The sequence below is a fragment of the Felis catus genome, chromosome A2, assembly GCF_018350175.1.
Source record: "Felis catus isolate Fca126 chromosome A2, F.catus_Fca126_mat1.0, whole genome shotgun sequence".
Classification (NCBI taxonomy): Eukaryota; Metazoa; Chordata; class Mammalia; order Carnivora; family Felidae; genus Felis; species Felis catus.
The window spans coordinates 78,822,557-78,847,679 of NC_058369.1; the positions used below are offsets into that span (position 1 = coordinate 78,822,557).

Consider the following 25,123-nt stretch of genomic DNA (forward strand, 5'->3'; position numbering starts at 1 on the left):
CGGCCACGTCTTTTTGAAATCGGTAAAACCTTTCTCCTACAATCTTCAAACCTGACTCCAATGATAATTTTCACAATAAACTCCATTTCTGTAAGAATGTTTGATGAATCACGCTTCTGAGTTGTTCTGCAACACCTTTCCACCATTTTAACAGAAGTCCCCTAATAGCCTTGAAACGTTTCTTACGTCTGTGTCAAAATTTTATAAATTCATCTATAAACTGGGAACTGAAAATCCATCTGTAAATCGGGAACTGTGAACAGAAGCCGCTGGAAGAAGGCTGCGGCCGAGGAGGGTGGGAGTCTGAGAGCCCCGCGCCAAGGCTCGGCTCACGGCAGCGGACCGTGCTGCGCAGGTGCGGAGGGTGGGGGTGCGGCACCGAGGCGCGCACATGCGCGGGAGGAGACGGAGCGCCGGGGGCTGGTCATCAGAGAAGGGGGCGCGGCGTACGCAGCATGGCGTCCAACATCTACTTGGTTCGCCAGCGGATCAGCCGGCTCGGCCAGGTGGGGCCCGGGGAGGCACCTCCCCTACCCAGCCCCAGCCCACCCCTCGCCTCCCGCGGCCGCCTCTCTTCCGTCTCCGCCTCAGCGCCTCCGCCAGCGGCTCAACCGCCGCCGCCCCGCCCCGTGGCCTCCCGGGCCCGCCTCCCAGAGCCCGCCCCGCCTGCTCTTCCCCGCCGCCCGGCTCCTCGGTCTTGTTGGTCCCCCCTCCTCCTCCGACCCGCGGTCCTGAGTCTCTCTCCCTCCTTCCCTCAGAGGATGTCCTCCTTCCAGCTCAACCTCAACCCGCTCAAGGAGCCGCTCGGCTTCATCAAGGTCCTCGAGTGGGTGAGTGCAGCCCGCTCCGGCGAGGCCTGGAACCGCGCCGCTGTGACCGTGCCCGCGCCCGCTCTGGCCAGGCCAGCGCCCTCGGCTGGGAGGCGAGGGGCCCAGGGAGCGGGAGCGAGAGCCGGGGCGGCCGGGTCTGCGCGGGCCCCGAGGCCGCCCACCGCCGCCGGGAGGGACGGGACGGGACGGCGGGGAGGGGAACGGGGACCGCGGGCTGGGCCTGCGCGGGGCGGGGACGCCGCAGTCCGCGTCGAGTCACGAGTCCCTCGGCCGCCTGGGTCCCGGGCGAAGCCGCCCTCCCACCCCGAAGCTCACCCTTGGGTGCTCCCGAGGGAGTCGGAGTTCAAATTTTTCTGGTTGCGCTGCTTCCCGCAAGGGAAAAGAAAACTTCCTGTTGCGGTCTAACCGAAACCTGGTGGGTCGGAGTCGCGCCCCGGCCGGCGCTGCCTTCTGCGTGTCCGGTGGAAAGGGCCAGCCCGTGCATTTCTGCCCGGTGCTGACTGCAGGCCGCGCTCCGTCGAAAGCTGGCTGTGCCTTCTCGAAGTGATTGGACGAGCAATCGGTTCTTAGTTTGCTTTTGAGATGGCTCCAAGTTAAAAATGGATAAAAATAAACTGTGGATCAGGGCAGCAGGCGGAGGTGGGGGAGAAGGTCTTCTACACAACGGGTCCAGTCAGTCCGTACCACTCAAACACAGGCTAGGAATCGCTCTCAAGTTTGTTTTGGGTACTTCCAAGTGACATCCGGCGGTCACCTCTTAGTTCTTTCCTGGGAACATTCTCAGTCATTAACATCAAAGGAGATTGATTAATTCGACCTTGGCACTGGTCACTTGGAGGAGTTAGCGAATACATCAGGCTCTGCACATTTGATTCTGATTTCGTGGCGTAGAACATGTTTCAGTGCTGATTTTCAGGCCTGGATTAATAGGCAGCTGGCATCTAGCCACTGCAGCCAAGTTGTTTTTATAGCCAGCAACATTTTACATCCGTAATTCTTTAACCTTAGATTTTAGTGATACACTGGTGAAGAGTAAGAACTTCCAGATTCCTATGTTGAATAACTTACTGAGGATGTGTTTTAGAGTAACACAGAAACTCAAAATATGTAATGGGTACTCAAGCTGATTTTCAAAAAGTTTCCTACTTTTCCTCCAAAGTTTTACTTGTCCTCTGAAGAGTGAAATGGTGCTGATTTCACACAAATGTCTACTTTAAAGACATAAATACACACACACACTTAGGGTTCTGTAAACCTAGGTCCAGATTTAAAAAGAAAGAAAAATATTTGAGTATATAAAAATTTGAAATTGCAGGAGGAAAATCATGTTTAATTGGGCTAATCAAATATAAAGGTTAAGAAAAAGTCTTATCTCATTGACGGTTATAAATTTATAATTAAAGTTTTCACTCGATAAATGGGGCACTTGTTTGTATTTGTGCTTGCATTATTTGTCAGTCTTTTTTTAAACCAAACAGGCATAACTTTTTTCCTTAATATTTTAAAGCATTAGTGATAAGTGTATTAGTGCTCATAGGTCTGATATATTTTGAAAAATATCCTGTTTAAGCTTTTTAAGGAAATAACTACTTTTCGTTTGAACAACATATTACACAAGATAACCTGATAAATACTTTAATAAAAGTATAGGCAAAGTGTAGTACGTGAAAGAAAGAAATCAGTTGTTTGGGGGAACTAGGGGGGATGTCATAGATGAAAGAACACTTGAAGGATGGGTACTTGTTCACTTGGTGAGGATGTGGGGAGTGGCTTTCCAAGCAAGGGGAGATATGTTCAGTGGTGTGAAAAGTTGAAGCAGCATAGCCCTGTTTGAGAACTTAAAGTAGTTGGGGTTGGCTGAAATGGTACTGAAGAGGGTGTGGTTTTAGATGATTCTAAAAGGTTTATAGATAGGGCTTGCAGAGTTAGGAGTGTATCCTATGGGCCAATCCTATAGGCCAATCTTATAAGGGTTAACCTTTGATGATCTGGGTCCTTTCTTTAGGAAAATGGATATTTGTGGGGTACAGAATTTGAAGGTGTTTATTGGATAGCTTCCATTTAAGCCCAGAATTTCTGCCATTTGGAATGGAGACTCAATTGAAGGGTTTTAAACAAGTGAATAATTAGATTCGCTCTTTAGAAATTCTCATTTGTAATGTAGAAAGTGGATTAGAAAGGTAATAATGGAAGGAAGGGAGACATTAAAATGTATTTGGAGGGAGGGTGAAGAAGAGGGAGGACTCGAAGATAACTGCCAAATTTCTGACACGGTTGGTAACAGTACTCTGTCTAAGATCACTAAGGAGAAGGAGCAAATTTTTGGTTGGAGCGCAGTACACTTTTAGGTATATTGAGTTTGTGGTTTCTAGATTATATAAAGGGAGTATCCTTTAGGCAGTTAGCTATATGGATATAGAGTTTGAAAGGTAAGAATGGGCTGGAGATTCAGCAGATATCTGCCAGCAAGGAAGAGAAGAAATGATTAAGAACATGGAGAAAAATAACATCTTGGCCTCACTGTTAGAATCTCAAGAAAAGACTACTATTCTAACAATATCAAGAGGTGCAAAAAAGAGGTTAAGTGAAATATGGACTACAATGCATACCTTGGTTTTGGTAAGCAGGAGGCTGTTGGTGGCTTTATAAGAGCAGTGTCAGTAAATTCAGAAACCAGATGGTCCTAGGTCAAATGGATATATGGTAAGAAAGTGAAGACAGTGAAAGTGAACCACTATTTGACCTTGAAGGTGAAGAGATTTGGTGGTAACCCATTCTGAAGATGGGAAGGACTGAATGTGTTTGTGGGCTTGAGAGAAGAGACTTGTGAATAGAATTGTTGGAGCTTAAAAAACAGAGTCAGAGAGGGAATGAATGATAAAACAAAGTTCTAGAGAAGGGCCCATAGTAGGAATTTTAAAATTTGTTTTGAATGAATTGTTCAAGTTTCATAAAGCATTGATTGAGGTGTGGCTGGTTACCTCTAAAAACAGTCAATAAATAATGATTATAAACAAATCTAAAGTTTAAAGTTTAAAAAGTTTAAAGTTGCTTTCCATCCATAAGACTAAAAGAATAATTCCCTAAATTAGCTTATCTCTAGCAAGGTTCTGGAAGATGTTAGACTAAGATATAACCTGATGAAATGTAACTTTCAAGGGGTTAGATGCCCAGTAAATATTTACTGACAATAAAAATAAAATCACCAGAGCAGAAGCATTTGCACTTTGTTTCTGAACTGCAGCCACCGTGTTATATTCCTTCTCTTGCCTCCTTTTTTTTCTAATCTACCTCTGGCACCTAGTAACAGTGACCAGCAATGTCATTGTAGTTCTCTTCATGTGATATGTACTCGGTAAAAGTTGAATTTTTGTTGCACTTCTCTGGGAATAGCAGTACTTCATATGGCTATTGGAACAATTGAATTAATAAATATGTGAACAATTATAATGTACTTGAACAGTTCTTAGAAGGTTTCTCAGGACTGAGATGCTGTGTTTCTAGGAAGACGGTAGACCCAGACAGTGGAGAGAGCTGAGCCCATATGACAGACATATATATCTCCTGGTCCTTCAAGATCACTAAATTCTCTATCACATATTTTAATTTTTTTTAATGTTTATTTATTTTTGAGAGAGAGAGAGAGACAGAGAGCATGAGTGGGGGAGGGGCAGAGAGAGGGAAACACAGAATGGGAAGCAAACTCCAGGCTCCTCGCTGTCAGCACAGTGCCGGACTTGGGGGCTGGAACGAACAAACTGTGAGATCATGACCTGAGCCGAAGTCGGACGCTTAACCAACTAAGCCACCCATATTTTAAACTTTAGAAATGATGTATCATATGCTTTTCACTTGTCTGCTGTTTTCCTGCCTTTAGAAGCCTATCAAAGTGACAATATAAAATTTAAGTAAGAATAAATGCCCCATGTGTAGAAGAAGTAGAACACAGAAGTAAAGTCAAAGATTAATTTTATCAAAGCAGCTTTTTAAAGTATTTAATATTTCTGTGGTAAATTTTAATTTGGTTCTTACTTTAAAGTCAAATATCCCTAATATTTAGACAAAAGTTTTTCATTGAAATGATTTTATTAAAATTTAAAAATAATAAACACTGTGTGTTGGACTTTGTTGCTGCTAACTTGCACAGGTGAACGCTGAACAAATATTTAGCTCTTAATGAATCTAAGTAATGTGCTTTCCTAATTCACACACACAAAATTGTGGAAGAGATACTATTTGGGGAGTATATAAGGAATTATACACTAAGTTGAATTTTAGAATTATTAACCATCTCTCAATATTTTTGTCTGTGGTGGTCAAATGTATTCTAGATGTTAACAGATATTTATTGAGTATACCTATATGTGCCAGGGTTTTACCTGTATTTTCTCATTTAATCTTCTGATCACCTGTGACAGTCTGTTCTTAGTCATTTTGCTAACTTACCTTTGTGTTTCTAACTGGTCTTTCAATAAATTAATAAATGGATTACCAAAAATTTCCGGCTTAAACACAAAAGCCTAAGTTATCTGAAGTGAATTTTTTTCTTGTTTGTTAGATGTATGTTTATAATAAGATGTTAGGAGTTGAAAGTAAAATGTTCTTGATTCTTTTATCAAGTTTGAATGTTTTTTTTCTGATTTTATACATACAATTAACGAGCAAACTCAAAAGACACTTAAAAACATTACTTTGGGACAAATTATGATCCAAGAAAATTAGTGTGAAAAGCAGTAAATACGAAAATCTGTAATTCTTTAAGTTGCATGTATCAATTTGTTTAAACAACAAACTTTCAAATACACACAATAGTTTATGTAAAATACTTAAAATTTAGCCATCCTAAGTAAATTATAAAATTTTCACAGTGGCCATGTTTTATCCTAACTTAATGGTTCAAAAATAGCACAGAGAAGCACCCTAGAAAATACAAATTACTTGTATTGCACAGTGTGGGAGACGGGGCATATATAGACTGCTGCCTCATCCATTTGCTTAATTTTTACATTTTTAGGCTATCTGTTGGTAAGAGACTACCTTTCAGGAAACTTCCCTTTCTCCTAGCCTTGCCATTTGTGTTCACTCCCCTCACCCTATTATAGAAAGGGAAAAAGGATTTCAAATAACATTTTATGCCCAGCAGGAGACTCTGCACTTAAAACTTGTTCATAGACTTACAGACTCACCCCTATGTCTCTGTTCTCTGTTTGTTCTACCTGATTCTCACTTATTTACCATGAGCACCCTTGAAGGGTAGATCGAATGTCATTGTCACAGACAACGTATGTATGCTTTAAGTGCTTTGAGAATACACAAACACACATAACGCATTCACTCCACACATACAAATAGCACTCTGCTAAAATGTAAAAGGGAAAATTAAGAGAACAGAGCAGTCCTCTAATACAATGGTTCTCATAAACTTTGGTCTCAGAACCCCTTTATGCTCCTAAATATTGAGGACCTCAAAGCGCTTTTGTGTCTATTGATATTTGCCACATCACAAATTCAAGCAGAGGCTTTTAAGGGAACGTTTATTTATTTTAAAACACAGCAATAAGTCACTTGAAAGCTTGAATTACACCTATGGCAACAAATACTACCAGTTTTCCTTGAAGTAAAAGGCTCACTTCATTCATTTTTGAGAAAAATAACTGCCAGGTAGCAATGTCTGAATGACTTTTTTTGTCTTTCAGGTAAAAATGGTATTTCATGAAAAAAATCCCAACTAGTTCAGCATATAACTCAGTTATTTAAATGCTTTCCCTGGAGACAGCCATAATGTGTAGTTAAAGTGTTTGCACATCCTATTTCATCAAACAGAATATTAAGAAGACTCCAGGGTTGGTGGGGATTTAATAAAAATCACAATTTTTGCTGCTTCATCAAAGACATTCTTAAGTAAAACTGGCTTTTTGTTGTTGTTGTTGTTCTGTAAACTCATGGCAATGAAAGATATTTTCAACATATAATAGTTAGGAGTTAGCAAAAGACTTCTGTTTATTTCACCAGGAACTCCAGTATACTTCTCATGATCCAGATTCTTAAGGGTTATAGAACTGTACTAGCAGGCTGTTTAGAACTTTCTATGATTGTACTTTACAAGCAGAGGGACATCTTAGAAGAGTGTAACTGGCTTCACTGCTCAGTGTACAGTGGGAATAAACTGAAATGGCAGCATCAGTAACAAAACTTTTTAAAAAGGAATGTTTTTAGTAAATGCATCAAGACTTTAACTCATAAAAATCAATACTTTGGTGCTAGGCATCTAATCGTACTGACTGTAAAGGCAAACATGATATACATGATACTCGTATACAATATACTTTTAGGTCTATTTCTTTTTTTTAGGTCTATTTCTGAAGATTTCAGTTATAGCATTTTCTTAGACTGAACTTTGGACAGAAAGAAGTTTAAGTAGATGACATCAGATTAATGATGAGACCAAGTAGCAGTCAGGACCCTGCAACTAGAAATTTGTAAAAAACACCCATACATAGATGAGTACCAGTGTTCCCAATAGAAGCCTCAGTGAGCTGAGCAAGGTCTAGAAATAAGTCTAGGACTGGCACTCTGCTTACAGGCTATAAATAACTCCTTGAAAATACCAGGGGTCTCCAAACTTTTTTTTGTCATGAATTCCTATCTGTAAAATTTTGTGCATGAAGTCCGAGTGTGCATCTATAACTTAGATGCATATTTTACTTTGTCAGTATCTGAAGGCATATTATGTCATTCATATTTTTAAATCCTTGTTTTGAATGTGTGTGTGTGTGTGTGTGTGTGTGTGTGTGTGTGTAGTGATCTTCTTGTGATCTGATTAAGTAGAATCTGTTTTTACCTTGGAATGTAGCTGATGAATATAGCTCATACAAGGGGTTAATGCTTCTATTTTCTCTTTTGGACATGAATTTTTGTGTTATTAGTCTGTAATTTATATGAAGATGTTTTTAAGCTGCTACTGGTCTATTTTTGTGAAGGTTGGTTTGGTTAAAATTCAATAATTGATTCCATAAATCCACTTAGCCAGGCATCTTCACCTTGTGCTACATGAACACTAGAAGGGAAAGAATAGGTGAAGGCATCACTGCCCTCGCATGGTGGGACTCCTCTCACCTTCAGGATACCTAACATACTGTACTGGCATGCGACTCGGACCTACAGATCCAGCATGGGTTTCAGGCTTATATTAATTTCAATAAAATTGTAATTCTGTGTTTAAGTCTAAAAGTAAATATAAGTAGAAGTTCAAATACTTTCTTCCGGTATACCGATTAATCGACCACTGCAGTCTGTTTTGGAGAGTTCTGTTCTAGAGAACAGGCTGAAAGTTCACTCCAAAGTTACAAACCTCAGTGAAGGATCTGCCATGTGTCTAGTACCAGTCTGATGGGCAGAGAACTAAGTGGTGTTGTGTCTTTGGCAGCTTGAGGCTGTCATAATGAATGTGGAGCCTTTTTGACCTGAAGAGAAGCTTGCTGTCATCCTGTCCCTAGATTCTCGCTAGTTTCTCTACAGATAGGTTTTCATGTCAGCAGTTTTAGCCGTCCTTCATGGGATAGAGAGGAATGGGAAAATGAGTTTTATAAGTGGTAAGGAAGAGAAAAAAGCATTCTAGTACCCCTCATTTAGACTAGGGGTGCAGACTGAAGTGCACATGGGAACCACCCTTCCAGAGTGAGCAAGTAGGACAAGCTGTCTGGAGGAAAAACAATAGTATATAATCTCATTGATTCCTGGTAACTGACATGCATCCTGAGGATTGTTGGAACAGTAGAGAGTGGCAGCAGCCTGGAAAAAACACAGGTTCTTAATGTGTCATCTGTCACTCAGTTCCACGTGGTTGTTGCTTTATGGGATATGGGTCTGATGCTGCCATATTTTCAGTTTCCCCACAGTAAGGCAAAGCAGGAAATCCAAATTTTTATGTGCCGTATGCTGGTATTAAAATACAACAAATTCACCTTTTTTTATGAATTCTGCAGATAGTATCTGCAGGCCAGGTTTCATCATGGGCTGCCAGTATATAATTTTGAATCTAAATCAGAACAGCAGTAGAATATAGAGAGAAGTGAGATGTCATATAATTTATCTTCAGGTTGTTTTGTACTTTATCTAGTAAAGGGTGTATCTTGTCCTTTTTTTCCTGTAAGATAAAGACCAGAGTTGCAAACATGACATTTATTTATCCTTATAACAAAAATACAGCTTTGAAATGATGGTTATGTAAGACTTGAAATGTTTTATTTGTAGATTATTGGAAATCTATTTTTTCCTTTAATTAAGCAGTTATTTAATGAGCATGTGCTATGTGCCAGACCTTCTGCTGGGTGGGCACCGAAAATCCTGAGTAAGACCAAATGCACAGACGTGACAGCCAAGGGACAGGAAAAGGCAATAGGGTTAAGAGCGGTCAGCTTTAGTACAGTATGCCATTTATTTACTAACTTTTGTATTTAATGAGAAACTAGTTCTTACTATTTTTGTTTTGGGTTTTTAAATAAGGCAAGACACAAGAAAAGTGCCTATAGTAGAGCTAATGAAGTCTATGGTGGCCCAGGAGACTGAATAGTTCTACCATAAGAAATTGGGTAGGGCTTTAAAGGTGAGCTTGTCAGAGAACAGATTTAGGGGTGAGACAATTCCTGGCAGGTGAAATAAATACATGACAGGTTTCAGGGGTGGTAGTAGTACAGTGTAACAGAGTCTTAACAGTACCTGGCAGGGAAATAGAGCATATAAACCTAGAAAGATGAGGTCGAGGCTATCTCAGCCATGCCTCTTAGGCCAAATTAAGAGTTTGGGCTTTTTTCTTTTCTTAAATTTAGTTCTGGAAAGCCATTAAGAAAATGCCTTTAAACAGGGGAGTAACGTGACCAGATCTTTATTTAAGATCAGTGTGACATCGCTCTAAAGCACCTGTCCAGTAGAAGCACGATGCAAACTCCAAATGCAAGCCACATAATAATTTTAAGTGTTCTACTAGCCACACTAAAATAGTGAAAAGAAACAGCTGAAATTAATTTTAAAAATATATTTTATTTATAAAGTCAAATATTTTCAGTAAGTAATCAATATAAACAACGATGAACTATTTTACCTTTTTATGCTAAATCTTTGTAATTCATTGTCTAATTTACACTTATAGCTATCTTAATTGGGAAAGCCATTTTTATTTTTCATTTGTTTATTTGCTTGTTTATTTATTTTCAGTTTATTGTTTTGGGTGAGAGAGCGCAAGCTGGGGAGGGGCACAGGAAGAGGGAGGGAGAGAGAATCCCAAGGAGGCTCCACACTGTCAGCGCAGAGCCTGATGCAGGGCTCAAACTCAGGAACTGTGAGATCATGACCTGAGCCAGAATCAGAGTCAGACGCTTCACTGGCTGAGCCGCCCCCAGACAAGCCATTTTTAAAGTGCTCGAGAGCCACACGAGCCCATGCTACGGAAGAGATAGAAATGAGAGGAAGTGTCTGTTGGGTTAGTCCCTGTGAAAAACAGTGAGGGCCTGAACAAAAACAGTGTCAGGAGTGGTGTAGACAAGTAACGAAAGCTTTTAAAAGAATGGCATCATACTACGTGAAATCTTAGGCAACTTTTCCCCCCATTCAGCGTTAGGTTTCTAGGATTCATCCATATTGATATGGACAGCTATAGTTCATATATTTTTATTGCTATTAAACTTTCCATTATAACTGTTGATATTATATTTCATCTATTTTCCTGTTGCTTCCACTCTTTATGTGTATTTTGATATGTAAGCAGTGTCACCGTGAACATTCTTGTGCATGTCCTATAGTACACATGGGTAAGAATTTCTCTTAGATCTGTATACTGGTTGATCCTAATCCTTTGTGACATTATTGCAAATACTTTCACCTGGTTTGTAGCTTGTTTTACATTCGGAGCTGACTTTTGGTTTCAAAACTTTCTTTTTCTGTAGTTGAATTTAACAATCTTTAATGGTTAGTGTGTGGTTTTTAATCTTAAGAACTTTTTTTTCTCTCTGGTCACAGATGTTCTTTTGTATTATCTTTAAAATTTTTAAGGGGAATTTTACATTTTACATTTGTCTTTAGCCCATCTGGACCATTTATTGAAGTCCTCCTTTATATTAGTTGTCTGTTGCTACCCACCGTAGCACTTAACACCGCAGACATTTATTATCTCATAATTTCTGTGGGTCAGGAACCTGAGAGTGGCTTAGTCTGGGGGATTCCAGCTTAGGGTCTCCCAGGTTGCAGTCAAGCTGTTGGCTAGGGTTGAGTTCTCTCAAGTGTCCAGCCCACTCACGTGGCTGTCGGCAAGCCTCAGGTGATACACTTCCAGCGTCGCTTACCTGGTTGCTGGTACTCCTTGGTTCCTCATCACAAGAGTCTCTAAGTTGCCTAAGAATCCTTCCAGCATGGCTGCTGGCTTCCCCCAGAACCAATGATTCAAGAGAGTGAGAACGGAAGACAGAAATTGTAGACTCTTTATTACTTCCCATTCCATTATTTGACATCCCATTCCTTCTACCATATTCAGTTTACTAGAAGCAAGTTACTATGTCCAATCCACATTTAAAGGGAAGAAAATTAATCTTTACCTCTTGAGGGAGGAGTATCAGAGTTTGTGGACATATCTTTAAAACCACCACACTCCTTTCCTTGGTGATCTGCAGCGCCAGCTTTGTTAGATGTAATTTATCTAGTTACACACAAGTCTCTTTCTGGCCTCTTTATTGTTCCATTGGTTAAATTTGTATATCCTGTTTCTTTTTTATAATCCTAAATGGTTATATGCCCAGTTTTCTGGTCTTCTGCTTTCAGTCTGTATTCATGTACATTTATGGGTAGAGAGTATCCATTTTTCTGTCTTAACCTGTGAACTCTTAACTGAAGACTCCAAACTCTGTGTTGGACATTACCTCAGACTTTTCCTATCTGTAACCAGATTTCTTTTCATGTATGTTTTTTACAGAAAAGAAATCTCTTGATAGTTATGATCCTGGTTATGACCTGGTTGTAGGCCCTGTATTAATCCGTGAGAGGCATTATATCAGTGTTTAACAGTGTAGGCTTCTGCCCTGAATTTTAGCTATTTGCTAGATGAGTGTCACCTTGAGTAAAACAAGGTCTCTGCCCTCTTTGAGTTTATATTCTAGTGAAAAATGGACAAATAGTTAAGTACTATCAGGCAATGGTAATTACAATGGCAGAAAAATAGAGCAGCGTGAATAAAGGGAATAAGTAGCGTGGGTTGGGGCATTCTCGCTTGATATAGTGTGGTTAGGAAAGACGTCTCTCATGAAGTCATAGCAGAACCGGGAGCTGTCAGTGGGAAGTGAACCATATATTCCAGGCAGAGAGAATAGCCAGTGCAAAGGCTCTGTAGGAGGAGTTTACCCCTTATCGTTAAGGAATAGCACGGAGACCGTTTTGTGTAGAGAGATTTGGCAAGGGGAAAAGTAGCCACATGTGATCAGAATTATTAAGGGAGGAAAGGATCTTGTAGACCATTAAATGAACTTTGGTTTTTATTCAGAGAGAACTCAGAAGCCACTGGACAGTTTTGAACAAAGGATAAAGTTTTCTGCCTTGTATTTTTAAAAGATCACCCTGGTTGATATACTGCCAGTAGACTGAAGGAGAGACAAGGACAGAAGCAGTAGGATTATTTAGAAGGCTGTTAGAGTATAATTCAGGCAAGAGGTAGTAACGGTGGTTTAGATCAGGATGCTGTGATCACATTCCAAATACGTTTTTTAAATAGAGCCATCAGAATTTGCTGACGGATTGAACTTTTGGCCACTACACCATATATGGGTTATTTGTTTTGTAGAAAATTTAGAAACTTCAAACAGAAAAAGGAGTTATTTTTATCTTCTCTTCAGAAGTGACCACTGTAGGGGCACCTGGGTGGCTCAGTCAGTTAAACATCCGACTTCGGCTCAGGTTATGATCTCACAGTTCGTGAGTTCGAGCCCCGTGTCGGGCTCTGTGCTGACAGCTCAGAGCCTGAAGCCTACTTCTGATTCTGTGTCTCCCTCTCTCTCTGCCCCCACCCCACTCGCACTCTGTCTCTCTCTGTCTCTCAAAAATGAATAAATGTTTAAGAAAAAAAAAATCTTTTTTAAAGAAGTAACCACTGTTATGGGGCGCCTGGGTGGCGCAGTCGGTTGAGCGTCCGACTTCAGCTCAGGTCACAATCTCGCGGTCTGTGAGTTCGAGCCCCGCGTCGGGCTCTGGGCTGATGGCTCAGAGCCTGGAGCCTGTTTCAGATTCTGTGTCTCCCTCTCTCTGCCCCTCCTCCGTTCATGCTCTGTCTCTCTCTGTCTCAAAAATAAATAAACGTTAAAAAAAAATTAAAAAAAAAAAAAAGAAGTAACCACTGTTAAAATTTTGATGTATGTTTTTGTAGTTTGTATAATATGCATAGGTGTAGACACACGCACAATGCATGTGCAAACAAACTTTTTGGGCTCAGATTCACTACCCCAAGATCAAGAGTCACACACTTTACCAACTGAGCCAACCAGGCACCCCATAAACCTACTTTATATGTAGTGATTATTTTTCAGTATCGTTGAATATTCCCCAACATTTTAATGACTGCATAATGTTCTGTCTTGTGAATGAATTACAGTTTATTTGATTCCATATCAGCATTTAGGATGCTTCCAGTTTTTTCCTGTTATGTATAGCATTGGACAGAGCATCATTACCTTCTTGTAAGTATATGCATGATCAGGAAAACAAATTTCCAAGAACTTTTTGAGACCTGGAAATACTCAAAAATGAGGTCGTACAAGCTGATGAAATAGCATCTCCTCGTCGCTTACCAGTCTCTTGACTTTACAGTTACCATTAGGTTCCAAATAAAAATGCCTCCAATTCACCCCTTTTGATTTTGATTCTAAAATACAACTTCCTCTGAATTTCATACTAATGTTTAGTAGGTACACTGAAGTAGGAGCAAAAGAATTATATGGGCTGGTGTACTAACTTCTTGTTGACAGTTGCAAATAAATTTTTTAAATGTTTTTCCCTGTCTATATTTAATTTGTAATGAAGAATTTCTGGAATGCTAGTGAGCCAGTTTCTAATAATCAACATATTTAAAGTTTTAATGACCCATGTTTTGGGTACAGTAATGCTTCTTCCCCTTTTTTTGGTCTCACTTTGTATAGATTGCTTCTATCTTTGCTTTTGCCACCTGTGGAGGTTTTAAGGGCAAAACAGAAATTCAACTGACTTGTCATAAAGGTAATGAAAATAAAACGATTACAGCTGCTTTTGCCTATCCATTCAGGTAAGATATTTGTTTGTTTTTATGGTTAACAGCTCTTTTTACTTTCATATTGATTCTTTAAGGTTTCCAGCAATTTATTGATCTTGGGGAGTACAAAATTAGAAATTGCACGCCTGCTTCATTTGTAAGTGGTGATCATTGCTACACAGGCTGTGGTACATAGACCAGTGCCTGTTTGCAAACTGTCTTCCTGGCCTGTGATGAAGTATAGAAAATGAGAGTAAGCATTTAGAAACTTTTATATGACCTTCCCTTGACATTTTACTCTGTCAGCCCACAGTAGATTGCTCCATCACCTTTGTGTGAGAAGCAAGCACAACTTAAGAAAATTCCGAATTTTTCATGTATTTGCAATTACTAAATAATAGTATTCTTTATATAATTTTAAGACACGTACTCAATGTAAAGTGAGGAGTTTCTATGTTTCTTTATTTTCTTACTCTCCAAGTAAAATTAATATTTTGTTGTGAATTCTTCTGTTGAAAGTGTTTATTGAATACGTCTTATGTTTAAACCATGGTGTAAATCTTCCATCTACTACTTACTTGACATTTCTAAGACTCAAGATTTCTATCCATTGAGTTGGAATCTTACCTTGTAAAGTTGTTTTGATGATTAAATAAAACCTTACACTAAAAATAGGTCAAATAGCAAGGGCCTGGTCATCAATCATTGTCTCTCCATCTCCCAACTCTTCTCTTATAAAGCTGCTATATGAGGAACTGTTACGGCATCTTTAGTGATAAATGCTGTTGCAGTTTATAGATAAGGAAATGTAAAAGCAATCTAAAGTTAGCAGCTAATTAATCTAGGGTTAAAATGTGAATCATAATTGGCTCTCCTGGTGCCAGTTACACAGACTCTGCCTCCTGTAGTGGTGTATCATGTCTCAACTTGCAAACTGTTCTCTATTAGCTCTCTTAATCTGCTAAATTTGTATTGCAGGAAGATAGTGTCTGAGTGTGAAGTGTTTAATTCAGTCTGTATTCAGTCTATCATAAACCACTGACCAGGCATAATTTGTAATTTAGGTACGTTTCTTAGGAAGTTTTTAATTTAAATATTTGAATTTTCCTCTCTTCTTCTCCAAAGGAAAATACATTTTTGTGATACATTTTGGGAGTGTTTTTGAAATGTCATTTCAATATTCTGCCTATGTATTTCTGTCTTTGTTGGGAGAATCTGAATAATTCACAAATTTATTTGAGCCTTTTTTTTAATAGGTTGAATGAAGCATCATTTGATGCAATTCCAAATGCAAACGTGTGTGATATAAATTGGAAAAATTATGTCCTTATTGGAGATTACTCTTCTTCTGCACAATTCTACGTTACATTTGCAGTCTTTGTCTTCCTGTACTGCTTAGCTGCCCTTCTGCTCTATGTTGGTTATACGAACCTATATCGGGAGAGTCGAAAACTTCCCATGATTGTAAGTAATCACTTTATTTTTATACAAAAATCATCTGTATGAGATAAGCATACATCATATTTGGAGTTAAATAGAGGTTTTCTTACACTGGAAATGAAAGTTCTCGGCTTAACCCCAGTTCAGCATACTTCGATTTGTGTGAACATGAGATTCAGCTTTCTCTGGTTGTCACATTGAACCCAACTCTTGGAGCGTATTTGCAGCACTTTCTCCGTACTCCGGGGAATACAGAGGTCTGTTTATTTCTAACTCGACTTTAACATGAAAGATCTCAAATATATAGAGCATATTAGGTTGCAAGTAGTAGAGAAATTAAGTAGAAAATTAATGCCTTTGATTTGAGGGATTGCTGACCATACCAGTAGTCTCATGACTGTGTTCCTACTTCTTATTTTTTTCCTCTCTTTTCAAAGACCCCCTTTATCCCTCTACAATGTTTTATTGAACTTAGTAGTCTATATCAGAAATCAGCAAACTGTGGCCCATAGCCACATCTGACTCTTTTTTTTTTAATAAAGTTTTTTTGTAACACAGCCATACCCAAACATTTACATACTGTCTATAACTGCTTTCATGTCACAGTGGCAGAGTTATATAGTTGTAAGAGAGACCAAAAATATCTACTCTCTGGCCCATTTCAGGAAAAGTTTGCTGACTCCTTGTCTGTATTCCTAAATTCCTTCATTTAAAATCTAACCCAGATAATTCTATAAGAATAGGGGATTCAGCATTAGTGATGTTCATGCTAATTTTGAATCTTGGAGATGGCAACAAAGGATTTGGATTTGAAGTCCTAACACCAGTTTTTGGCTTCAGAGTCTACTGAGCTAGAAATAAAAATAGTCTCTGAGATTTAGGTAGTAGAATCTTTGGATTATTGGTACAGATGCAGAGATAAGCCATGGTTTTAAGCTAGGCATCCACAACAAAAGAATAACTACAAAGTCAGTGTTAGTGTTATTTACTTCAACAGAGAACAGAGGTGTTTTTGTGATACTGGTCATTTATATCTTGAGAAAACACTGTCATCTGCTAATTATTTGTGGAGTTACTTTAAGGGAAAGACTATTTGAGTAAAGAAATTATTAAATAAGATAACAGGTTTTATTTGTTATTTATTTTTAATTTTTGCTGCCTGGATCCCAGGAATGCAAATGGTAAGTAAGGAAAGAAACAGTCTGTTAAAATTCTTATCTATTTGGTTTCTTATATTTGAGAAGAGATTCTTAAACCTCATGTTTTCGTAAAATATTTTCTTGGATATCTTTCAAAAAGATAGACATGAACTGTTGTAATTTGCAGTGCTTAATCAATAGAAATTACATATTAAGAATCTGTAACTTCCCGGGGTGCCTGGGTGATTCAGTTGGTTAAGGGTCCGACTCTTGGTTTCGGCTGATTTCATGATCTTTTTCGAGACATAAAAAGGAATTATGAAAGGGACGCCTGGGTGGCTCAGTCGGTTAAGCATCCAACTTTGGCTCAGGTCATGATCTCGCAGTTTGTGAGTAGGAGCCCCGCGTTGGGCTCTGTGCTGACAGCTCAGAGCCTGGAGTCTGCTTCTGATTCTGTGTCTCCCTCTCTCTCTGCCCCTCCTCCACTTGTGTTCTGTCTCTCTCTGCATCTCAAAAGTAAATAAACATAATAAAAAAATTTTTTTAAAGGAGTTGTGATGATCATAGAGATATTATATCTTGTTAAAATTCCTTTTTTTTTTTTTTAAGTTTATTTATTTTGGGAGAGAGCGAGTGAGGGTGAGCAGGGGAGGGGCAGAAAGAGAGAGGAAGAGAGAGAATCTCAAGCAGGCTCAGCGTTGTCAGTGTGGAGCCTGATATGGGGCTCAATCTCATGAGGTGTGAGATCATGACCTGAGCTGAAATCAAGAGCCATGTGCTTAAACTGACTAAGCCACCAGGCACCCTGGTTAAAATTCTTTTTTTTTTTTTTTGTTTAGTTTAGTTATTTTGAGAGAGAGCACGAGAGTGAGAGCAAGCACGAGTGGGGGAGGGGCAGAGAGCGAAGGAGAGAGAGAATCCCAGGCAGGCTCCACTCTGTCAGCACAGAGCCTGAAGCAAGGCTCAGTCTCACAAACCATGAGATCATGACCTGAGCTGAGATCGAGTCAAACGCGTAACCAACTGAGCCACCCAGGTGCCCCTAAAATTCTTCATAATTTAAGTATTAAAGACATTTCTTGCCATTTTGTTATTATTCCAACAAATTTTTAACTCTAGCAATGAGCCTTTTATTTTTCATATTTTGTTTTATGAGCTTTTAAAAATCACACTTTCTGAAAGCAGCATCTAAATCTTTTTTATAGAGGGTTTTTCTAATAAAAACTATAAAACTGTGATCTAGTTGCATCATTCAGAAAGCCAGAAGTAATTTTCCATCTCAGTGATCAATTAGTGGTCATAGAGAGATAATCCAGAACTAGCTATTTTAAGTGGTTTATTGTTACTGTAATATATAAAGGATGCTTCTTGTCTGTAAAAGTTCAAGCTTCTAAATTAAATTTTGAATTCTACTTTTAACCATATAAATGAAAAAAGTTTTCTTGAGATAACCAAGTTTAAAATATAGCCAAATACAACATTAAGTGTTTTAAGTACTCTTTGCTAATGAGGGCATGCTTTTTTGGTGATATTCTCAATTCTCTGCTAAGGTATTTCTAGGTGCATTTCAATTGTGACTTACTCCCCTTTTTAAGTAAATGTAGCACTTTTTTGGTGTTAAATAGCAGGAGCTTAAGGGTTCTACATGCAGAGAAGCAGAAATAAAAAACGAAACCAAACAAAGATAAGTATCCCAAATCCTAAAACTCTGGTATGAATCATATCCTGATTTATTGGTGGGACCAAGGCTGCCATAGGCAGTTACCAGTTGTGCACTATAGAACTGCAGGTGCACCAATCAGATGGATTGCATCCTAAAGCCAGGGCCCTCAGAAGGACAAATTATCTTCAGAGGTCCACATTTCCCACCCACCCCCCCCCCCCCAGGTTACTTTGTGCATCATTTTCAGAAAAGTTACCTGCTTTTGAAATGTAGAATGTCATGCCAACAGCAAAGTAGATTTAAAGAGCATAATCAGAAAAAAAAAAAAAAATCAGTGTTAGGGCATCTGGATGGCTCAGTTGGTTAAGCATCTGACTTTAGCTCAGGTCCTGATCTCACGGGTCATGAGTTCAAACCCCTCATCTGGCTCTCTGCTGTCAGCGTGATTCACTCTCTCTCAAAAATAAACAAACATTTAAAAAAGAAAAGAAAAAAATCAATGTGTCTTTTAATTAGGAATTTGGAAGGAAGAAACCTGGAAATCAAAAGGATTTGATATATATTGGGTAAAGCTATGAACTTCAGCCCAGAGAGAACTTGTTTAAGGTCTGATAACCGTAGACTATTTATCAGTTCTCCAAAAGGCATTGTATTTCTACAATGTTTCTAAGTGTTTAGAAAATGTCTATCTGGGAGGCACCTGGGGGGCTCAGTCAGTTAAGCTTCTGACTCTTGATTTTGTCTCAGGTCATGATCTCAAGGTGGTAAAATTGAGCCCCACATCAGGTTCTGCACTGGCATGGAGCCTGCTTAAGATTCTCTCTCCCTCTTCCTCTCCCTCCCTCTTTCTCTCAAAAGAAAAAAAAAGAAAAAGAAAGTCTATCTGCAACAAAAGTGCAGCCAGAAGTGCAGAAGCAAAAAGGAAAGCACCCCCACGGTACAAAAAATTTAAGCTGTATTTCTGTCCTTTTTTCTTTGATCTACCTTTTTTCGAAAGAAGACCAGAAGCACTGGAAAGCTCACATGCAAAATGCAGATAAATACCTCCATCCTTGTAAAATTAGTCATTGTTTTTGGTTCTCTCATCACAAGGCATTTACTCCTTGCCATCCTGACCTGGTGGACAGGCTATATATAGTAGTTTCTGTATGTTGTGAGTGGTTACTGGTGTGCAGTCTAAATAAATGACTACAAGCTGGTTGGGAAAAGTAATTAAAAACTAACCAGGTTGACGTGAAAAACAAAACACCTCTGTGGTGGGCTCCAGAACCCATTTCTGAGCTTGTGGAGACCTTTGCTGCAGATGTGAAGGAACTCTTAGCTTCAGGTGCATCGAGGTGCTAAGAATACACAACATTTGAAGATACAGATTTTACATTATTCCACTTTGGTGGTTAATTTACAAGAAAACCAAACAAGGGAGGACTTAAACTTTATATTATACAAATGCAGTCCTATTTGAAATGTAATAAGTAGCAAAGACTTCAGTAGAAAATTACTAGTGAGAAGATGTCTTGAGAGATTTTTTGTTGTTGTTGTTCTTAATATAATGAGTATCCTTAAAATTTGGGGATCACGAATTTTAAAATAAACAAATCATCCTGGATGCATGCTTTTCACCATTTCGTTATCCAAATCATGGACAGCTAGATTTTTTTTTTTATTTTAAGTTTTTTATTTTCATTCCAGTCTTGGAGAATTAGATTTAACTGAAGTTAGAGTTGTGCCAAAACAGTATGAGAAAGCAGGGGAAGGCGAGGAAATTGAGAGTGTGTGCAAGGGGTTGTAATGAGGGACCATAGAATAGAAGTTAAGGGGGAAATGAGAACATGAGTAAAACTGAGAGACAGTTAAAAGTGGTGAGATCAGATTATAGGTCTCAGTGGTATCAAAGGATTTTTGCAGTTGGGATGCCTGAGGGAGTGAGCTGGAAAGAGAGGTGATGTTGGGAAGTGGGGTGAGTGAAACTGAAATCAGGGAGGGGTAGAGTGGTTTGGTGGTTGACAGGGTCTGAGATATGATCCTGGGAGTGAGCGGCTTAGTTCAGGTTCTGGTGAGGGCTACGTGAAACCGATTTCTCCTGTCAAAATCTTAAGACTCCTGGGGCACCTGGGCGGCTCAGTTGGTTGAGTGTCCGAACCCTGATTTCGGCTCAGGCATGAGCCGAATGTGGGATGATGTGGGATCAAGCCCCCCATCCGGTTCCATGCTGCTTGGGATTCTCTCTCTCCCTCTGCCCCTCTCCCCTGCTTACACATGCTCTCTCTCTCAATTAAAAAAAATAAAATTAAAAATAATCTCAGACTTGTAAGGGGATGACTAAGTCTTATTCACTGTAGTAGCTCAGGCACTGGACTAGTAATAGTAAACAGGTGTACAATGTTCACTGTGCTCTTCATTATTAACTCATACTTATTTTTGCTTTAGGACTTCGTTGTTACTCTTGTTGCCACTTTTCTGTGGTTGGTGAGCACTTCAGCCTGGGCTAAAGCTCTCACAGATATTAAAATAGCTACCGGTCCCGGTATTGTCAAGGAACTTCAGCCTTGTAACCATCAAGTGACGTGTTATTTCGGCTCTGTGACTAGTATGGGATCCCTAAATGTGTCTGTGGTATGTATGCAGTATTTGTAAGATATTTTCTTTGACTTAGAAAAATTTTACCAGTAATATAAGAAAGCAATAGTTTTTACTAAATCTCTGGATATATTGTTTTTATTTTTACTAAGCTATCAGGATCTTAGTTACCAGACAGTCTTTACCTTTGTTACGGTGAAGAAAAGTGTGTTAAGAAAACTACTACTTGCTAAACAGGTTTGAACAAGATCATGTTTGAGTCTTTTTCATTAAAATCGAGTAGGCAAGACTTCTACCTGAAGGGCACTAACACTTATAAAGACTGTGTGTCAGACATTGTGCTAAGGGCGTTACATTCATCTTGTTTAAGTTATCCAATAATCCGAAGAGGAATGTGGGAGCTAGTATCATTATCTTCATTTTTACAACTGGGAGAAAAAGTAGCTCATGTCTTAATTTGCCCAAGTGACACAACTGGGAAGTTGGCCAGCCAAGGTGTCGACCACATCTGACTTTAGAGCCTGTTCTCTAATCCCACGTGCACTGGGTCTATGAAAGTCTTACTTTCATGGTTTCTTAAATGATCTTTAAAAATTGGTGTATATAAATTTAAATAATATTTAGTCTGCCATCTTACTAAAATACAGATAAATGTATTACTAAATACGTTGTCAATATGCTGATTATATTATGTTTAAGGAAGTCGATCTTTTCAAGAAAATATTTTTCCAGTGGATAAGTCAGCACTGCCTTGTAAAGCATTTGGGCTGAATTTTTGTGTTACAACTGTGATTTAAAAGTCCCTTTTTTGCATTTATATTGACCATGATCTGAGATGAACAACTTCCAAAGTGTTTTTGTAAGCAAATATGCAAAAAATATAAAGCATTTGGCCTTCGGTAATACAATATTACTCTCAAGCTCTTTGCCCCCTCTTCCATCAGAAGTCACTATTCTTATATTTATTTAAAAAAAAAACGAAAAAAGGTTAGCTTCAGTTTATTCGTCTCTGATCTTGTCAGATTTGTAACTGGGAAGACCATTTCCATTATACTGATCGCCATAGAATGTGAAGTAAAGTTCTTGTTACGTTGACCACCGTAGGATGTGAAGTAAAGTTCTTGTGTGAACGCCTTTCTCTCTGGCTGCAGCTGTTGGAGTAGGAGAGATAGTAGCAGTGGGGGAGAAAGGAGGGAAATATAAGAGTCCCAGGTGCAGTTTACAACCATTCAGGTGGAGAAAAGTGAAAGCTCCCGAGGAAAGAAGCAAGGATTCCTGCTGCCAGTCACCTTCACCTTCACCTTCACCGGGAAGCGCTGAAGTCTAATGACAAAGTAGTGATAGGAGGGTCAGACATACTTTTTCTTAAAATTAATCCCATCTTTTTGGTAATGATGAGCATGGCAAGGTAAGGTTTCTTTTAGTCATGATTTCATAGGTTACAGATTTAGAGATTTTAGCTTCATTTCATTGGGAATAAGTCATTATATACTCAGATTTGGCACTGAAATGGAAAATCTTCGGTTTTTTTAATTCTTTATCTGTAGTTTAAATTGTAAATGAAATCATGGTGTTCTGCCTAGGAATGTTAAATATTCAAAGGAAAACTAAGATGGGTATAAATTTTTAAGTAGATACTAGATTTTCATGTTTATTTTTCTCTTCCTTAGATCTTTGGCTTTCTGAATATGATACTTTGGGGAGGAAATGCGTGGTTTGTGTACAAGGAGACCAGTTTACACAGTCCATCAAATACTTCTGCTTCCCACAGCCAAGGAGGTATTCCACCTCCTTCTGGAATATAATTAAAGGGAAAAATACACTGTATGAAACATATGTCTATACTTTGACCTGTTGCCAACATCTTGAGAAGCATTATTTGTTTCTAATAAAAGTAATGGCTTTTTCAATAAATTGGTGGGTTTGAAATTTTGCTGCTTTTTTATATAAAGCCTGTGCCTTTCCTAGAAATTTAAGATGTAAATGTATTCTCACATGTAAATTTGGAAATTCAGGGGCCTATTATGAGATGATACACATTTTTAAATGACTGGTTATTTCTTTACTAAGTTGTTTGCCTTCCAAAGTGTTTACACCTTAAGCCTTAACATATGTCTTCACTCAGAAAAGAGTTACATTGTCATATCATAATAGGAGGAAAATCTCTATTTGGAATATACACTACTGTAAGTTTGTACAGATCATATATCTAAGACCTGTCTTTGTTTGAGAAAGCCTTGATTACATAAATCATATTTAGAAAAAACATTTAGTTCAGAATTTGTATCTGAACATTGTTTATATGTTATGAAAAACTTTTAATTGCAAAGACTGGTTGTATGTTTTATTTCTGTTTTTCTAAGTGACCTACAGTACTTAATAGGTGTACTAAATTTGTTTTGGAAATGGGGTTTGGAAATTTCTGATAGATGTATAGCTAAGTTAGTGATTCTTTTGCATGAGGCAGAAGCTTCCATTATGCTGGTTGTTTAATAGACTTGCTATAGAAGTAGAAAGAACATGGTTCAACTCGGGATTTTGATATGTCTGGGCATTACTCTCAGTGGTATTTGTCTGCTGTCCTTTGTTGTTCATGCCACTTAAGTGCAGGCTGAGACCTAGTCTCCTTGCAAGCAGAAAAATAAGCCACGTGTTCTTGCAGACCCTTTTATAGGGTTAAAACAATTAAGATTGCCTTTCACTTTTGAAACATTTAACCTTTAGATTCAATGAAGTTACTATTTTGAGTGTGTAGCATTGATATTGTGAAAATAAATGCAATTTGGATTCATGTTTCTTCATGTTCATTCTTCTTGCACAATTGGATGATTAAGGAATTATGCATCATAAACAAGAACTTAAGTGAGCTGTATTATGGGTGCACTGTCTTTGCACACACATTTGGGTATATTCTGAATGCAGGGATTATTCACATTTTGCTTTCTAATCTTTTTGTTGTACAGGGCCAGATTTCTCATTCTTACCACATGACTGTTTATATGTGAAGCACATCTTGCTGTTGCCTTATTTTTGTTGCTTTTGTTCATGGCAAGAATTGTCAGTATGAGAATGTATATCTTTTATGCAACAAACTTAATAAAGAAGTTAAAAGAAAGAGTGCACTGATTGTTATATTACAAAGAAACCTTCATCTTAAAGGCAGGAGCAACACAAAATGGAATTGATTTCCAAAGTAGGAAATAGAATATCATAATAGTTTTTTTAAATGTTTGGCAAGAGGGGCACTTGGGTGGCTAAGTTGGTTAAGCGTCAGACTGTTATTTCAGCTCAGGTCATGATCTCACTGTTGTGAGATGGAGCCCTGCGTAGGGCTCTACGCTGGGCATGGAACCTGCTTAAGATTCTCTCTCTCCCTCTGCCCTTACCCTGCTCGCTCGCTCTCTCTCTCTCTCTCTCTCTCAAAAAAAACAAACAAAAAAAATTAGCAAGAAATAAAAGAGACAAAAACGATTTGGAGACCCTGGTTCTATCCTTTTTTCTTTCACTCTTGTTTAAAAAATGCTTTGTAAGTTTCAAGTTAAGTTTTCCTGATAAACTTTTCTCATTGTCCATTATTAGGCAGCAGAGGTTCTTGATTAAGATTATATGCCCTGGAATCAAACCGCCTGTAAATTTGAATCGTAGCTTCACCCCATACTAGCTAGTTAACTTTAGGCAAATTAGTTAACCTTCTGTGTGCCTCGATTTGCTTATCTGAAAAATGGGAATAAGTACTGACCTCAAAGAGTGTTCCTGAGGATGAAATAGTAAATGTAAAGTCCGTAGAACAGTGTTCAGCAGTAGGCGCCTTGTAAATGTTGGCTCTGATTACTAGCTTTTGAAAGCATCTGCTACAGTATGCCCTAGAGCTGGAGAGGGAAAGGTTGTGGTCTTGGGCACAGACGCAAGATAAGCTTCAAGATTACATGGGTCTCCCTTATATTCCTCAAAGAGTCCTGGATGTTTGAGCATTTATTTTTATGTTGGGTGGTGGTTGTACATAAAGTTAATGACATCAAAAGTTCATAGCTATTGAGATTACAGTGAATCCAGAAAGGAGTCCATCCTGTTGCGTTTTCACTTTACAGTTTTGATTCTGATTTTGAGTCAACCTGACAGGGGTAAGCAATGTATAAGTTACTGTCCAGGACACAGGCAATAAAAGCTTTGGGGAGCCTGGCTGGCTCTGTCAGTGGAGCATGTGACTCTTGACATC

The 25,123-nt window shown here is 38.8% G+C and overlaps 1 protein-coding gene across 1 annotated transcript; it reads left to right on the plus strand.

Moving 5' to 3' along the window:
• The first annotated feature begins 359 nt into the window (after nucleotides 1–359).
• SYPL1 (synaptophysin like 1) lies at nucleotides 360–24,022 on the plus strand. Its single transcript, XM_023250260.2, has 6 exons — nucleotides 360–506; nucleotides 759–830; nucleotides 14,000–14,121; nucleotides 15,345–15,552; nucleotides 20,758–20,943; nucleotides 22,578–24,022. The coding sequence occupies exons 1-6, from the start codon at nucleotides 456–458 to the stop codon at nucleotides 22,710–22,712; spliced, it is 774 nt and encodes a 257-aa protein (XP_023106028.1). The 5' UTR covers nucleotides 360–455; the 3' UTR covers nucleotides 22,713–24,022.
• Nucleotides 24,023–25,123: the final 1,101 nt, after the last annotated feature.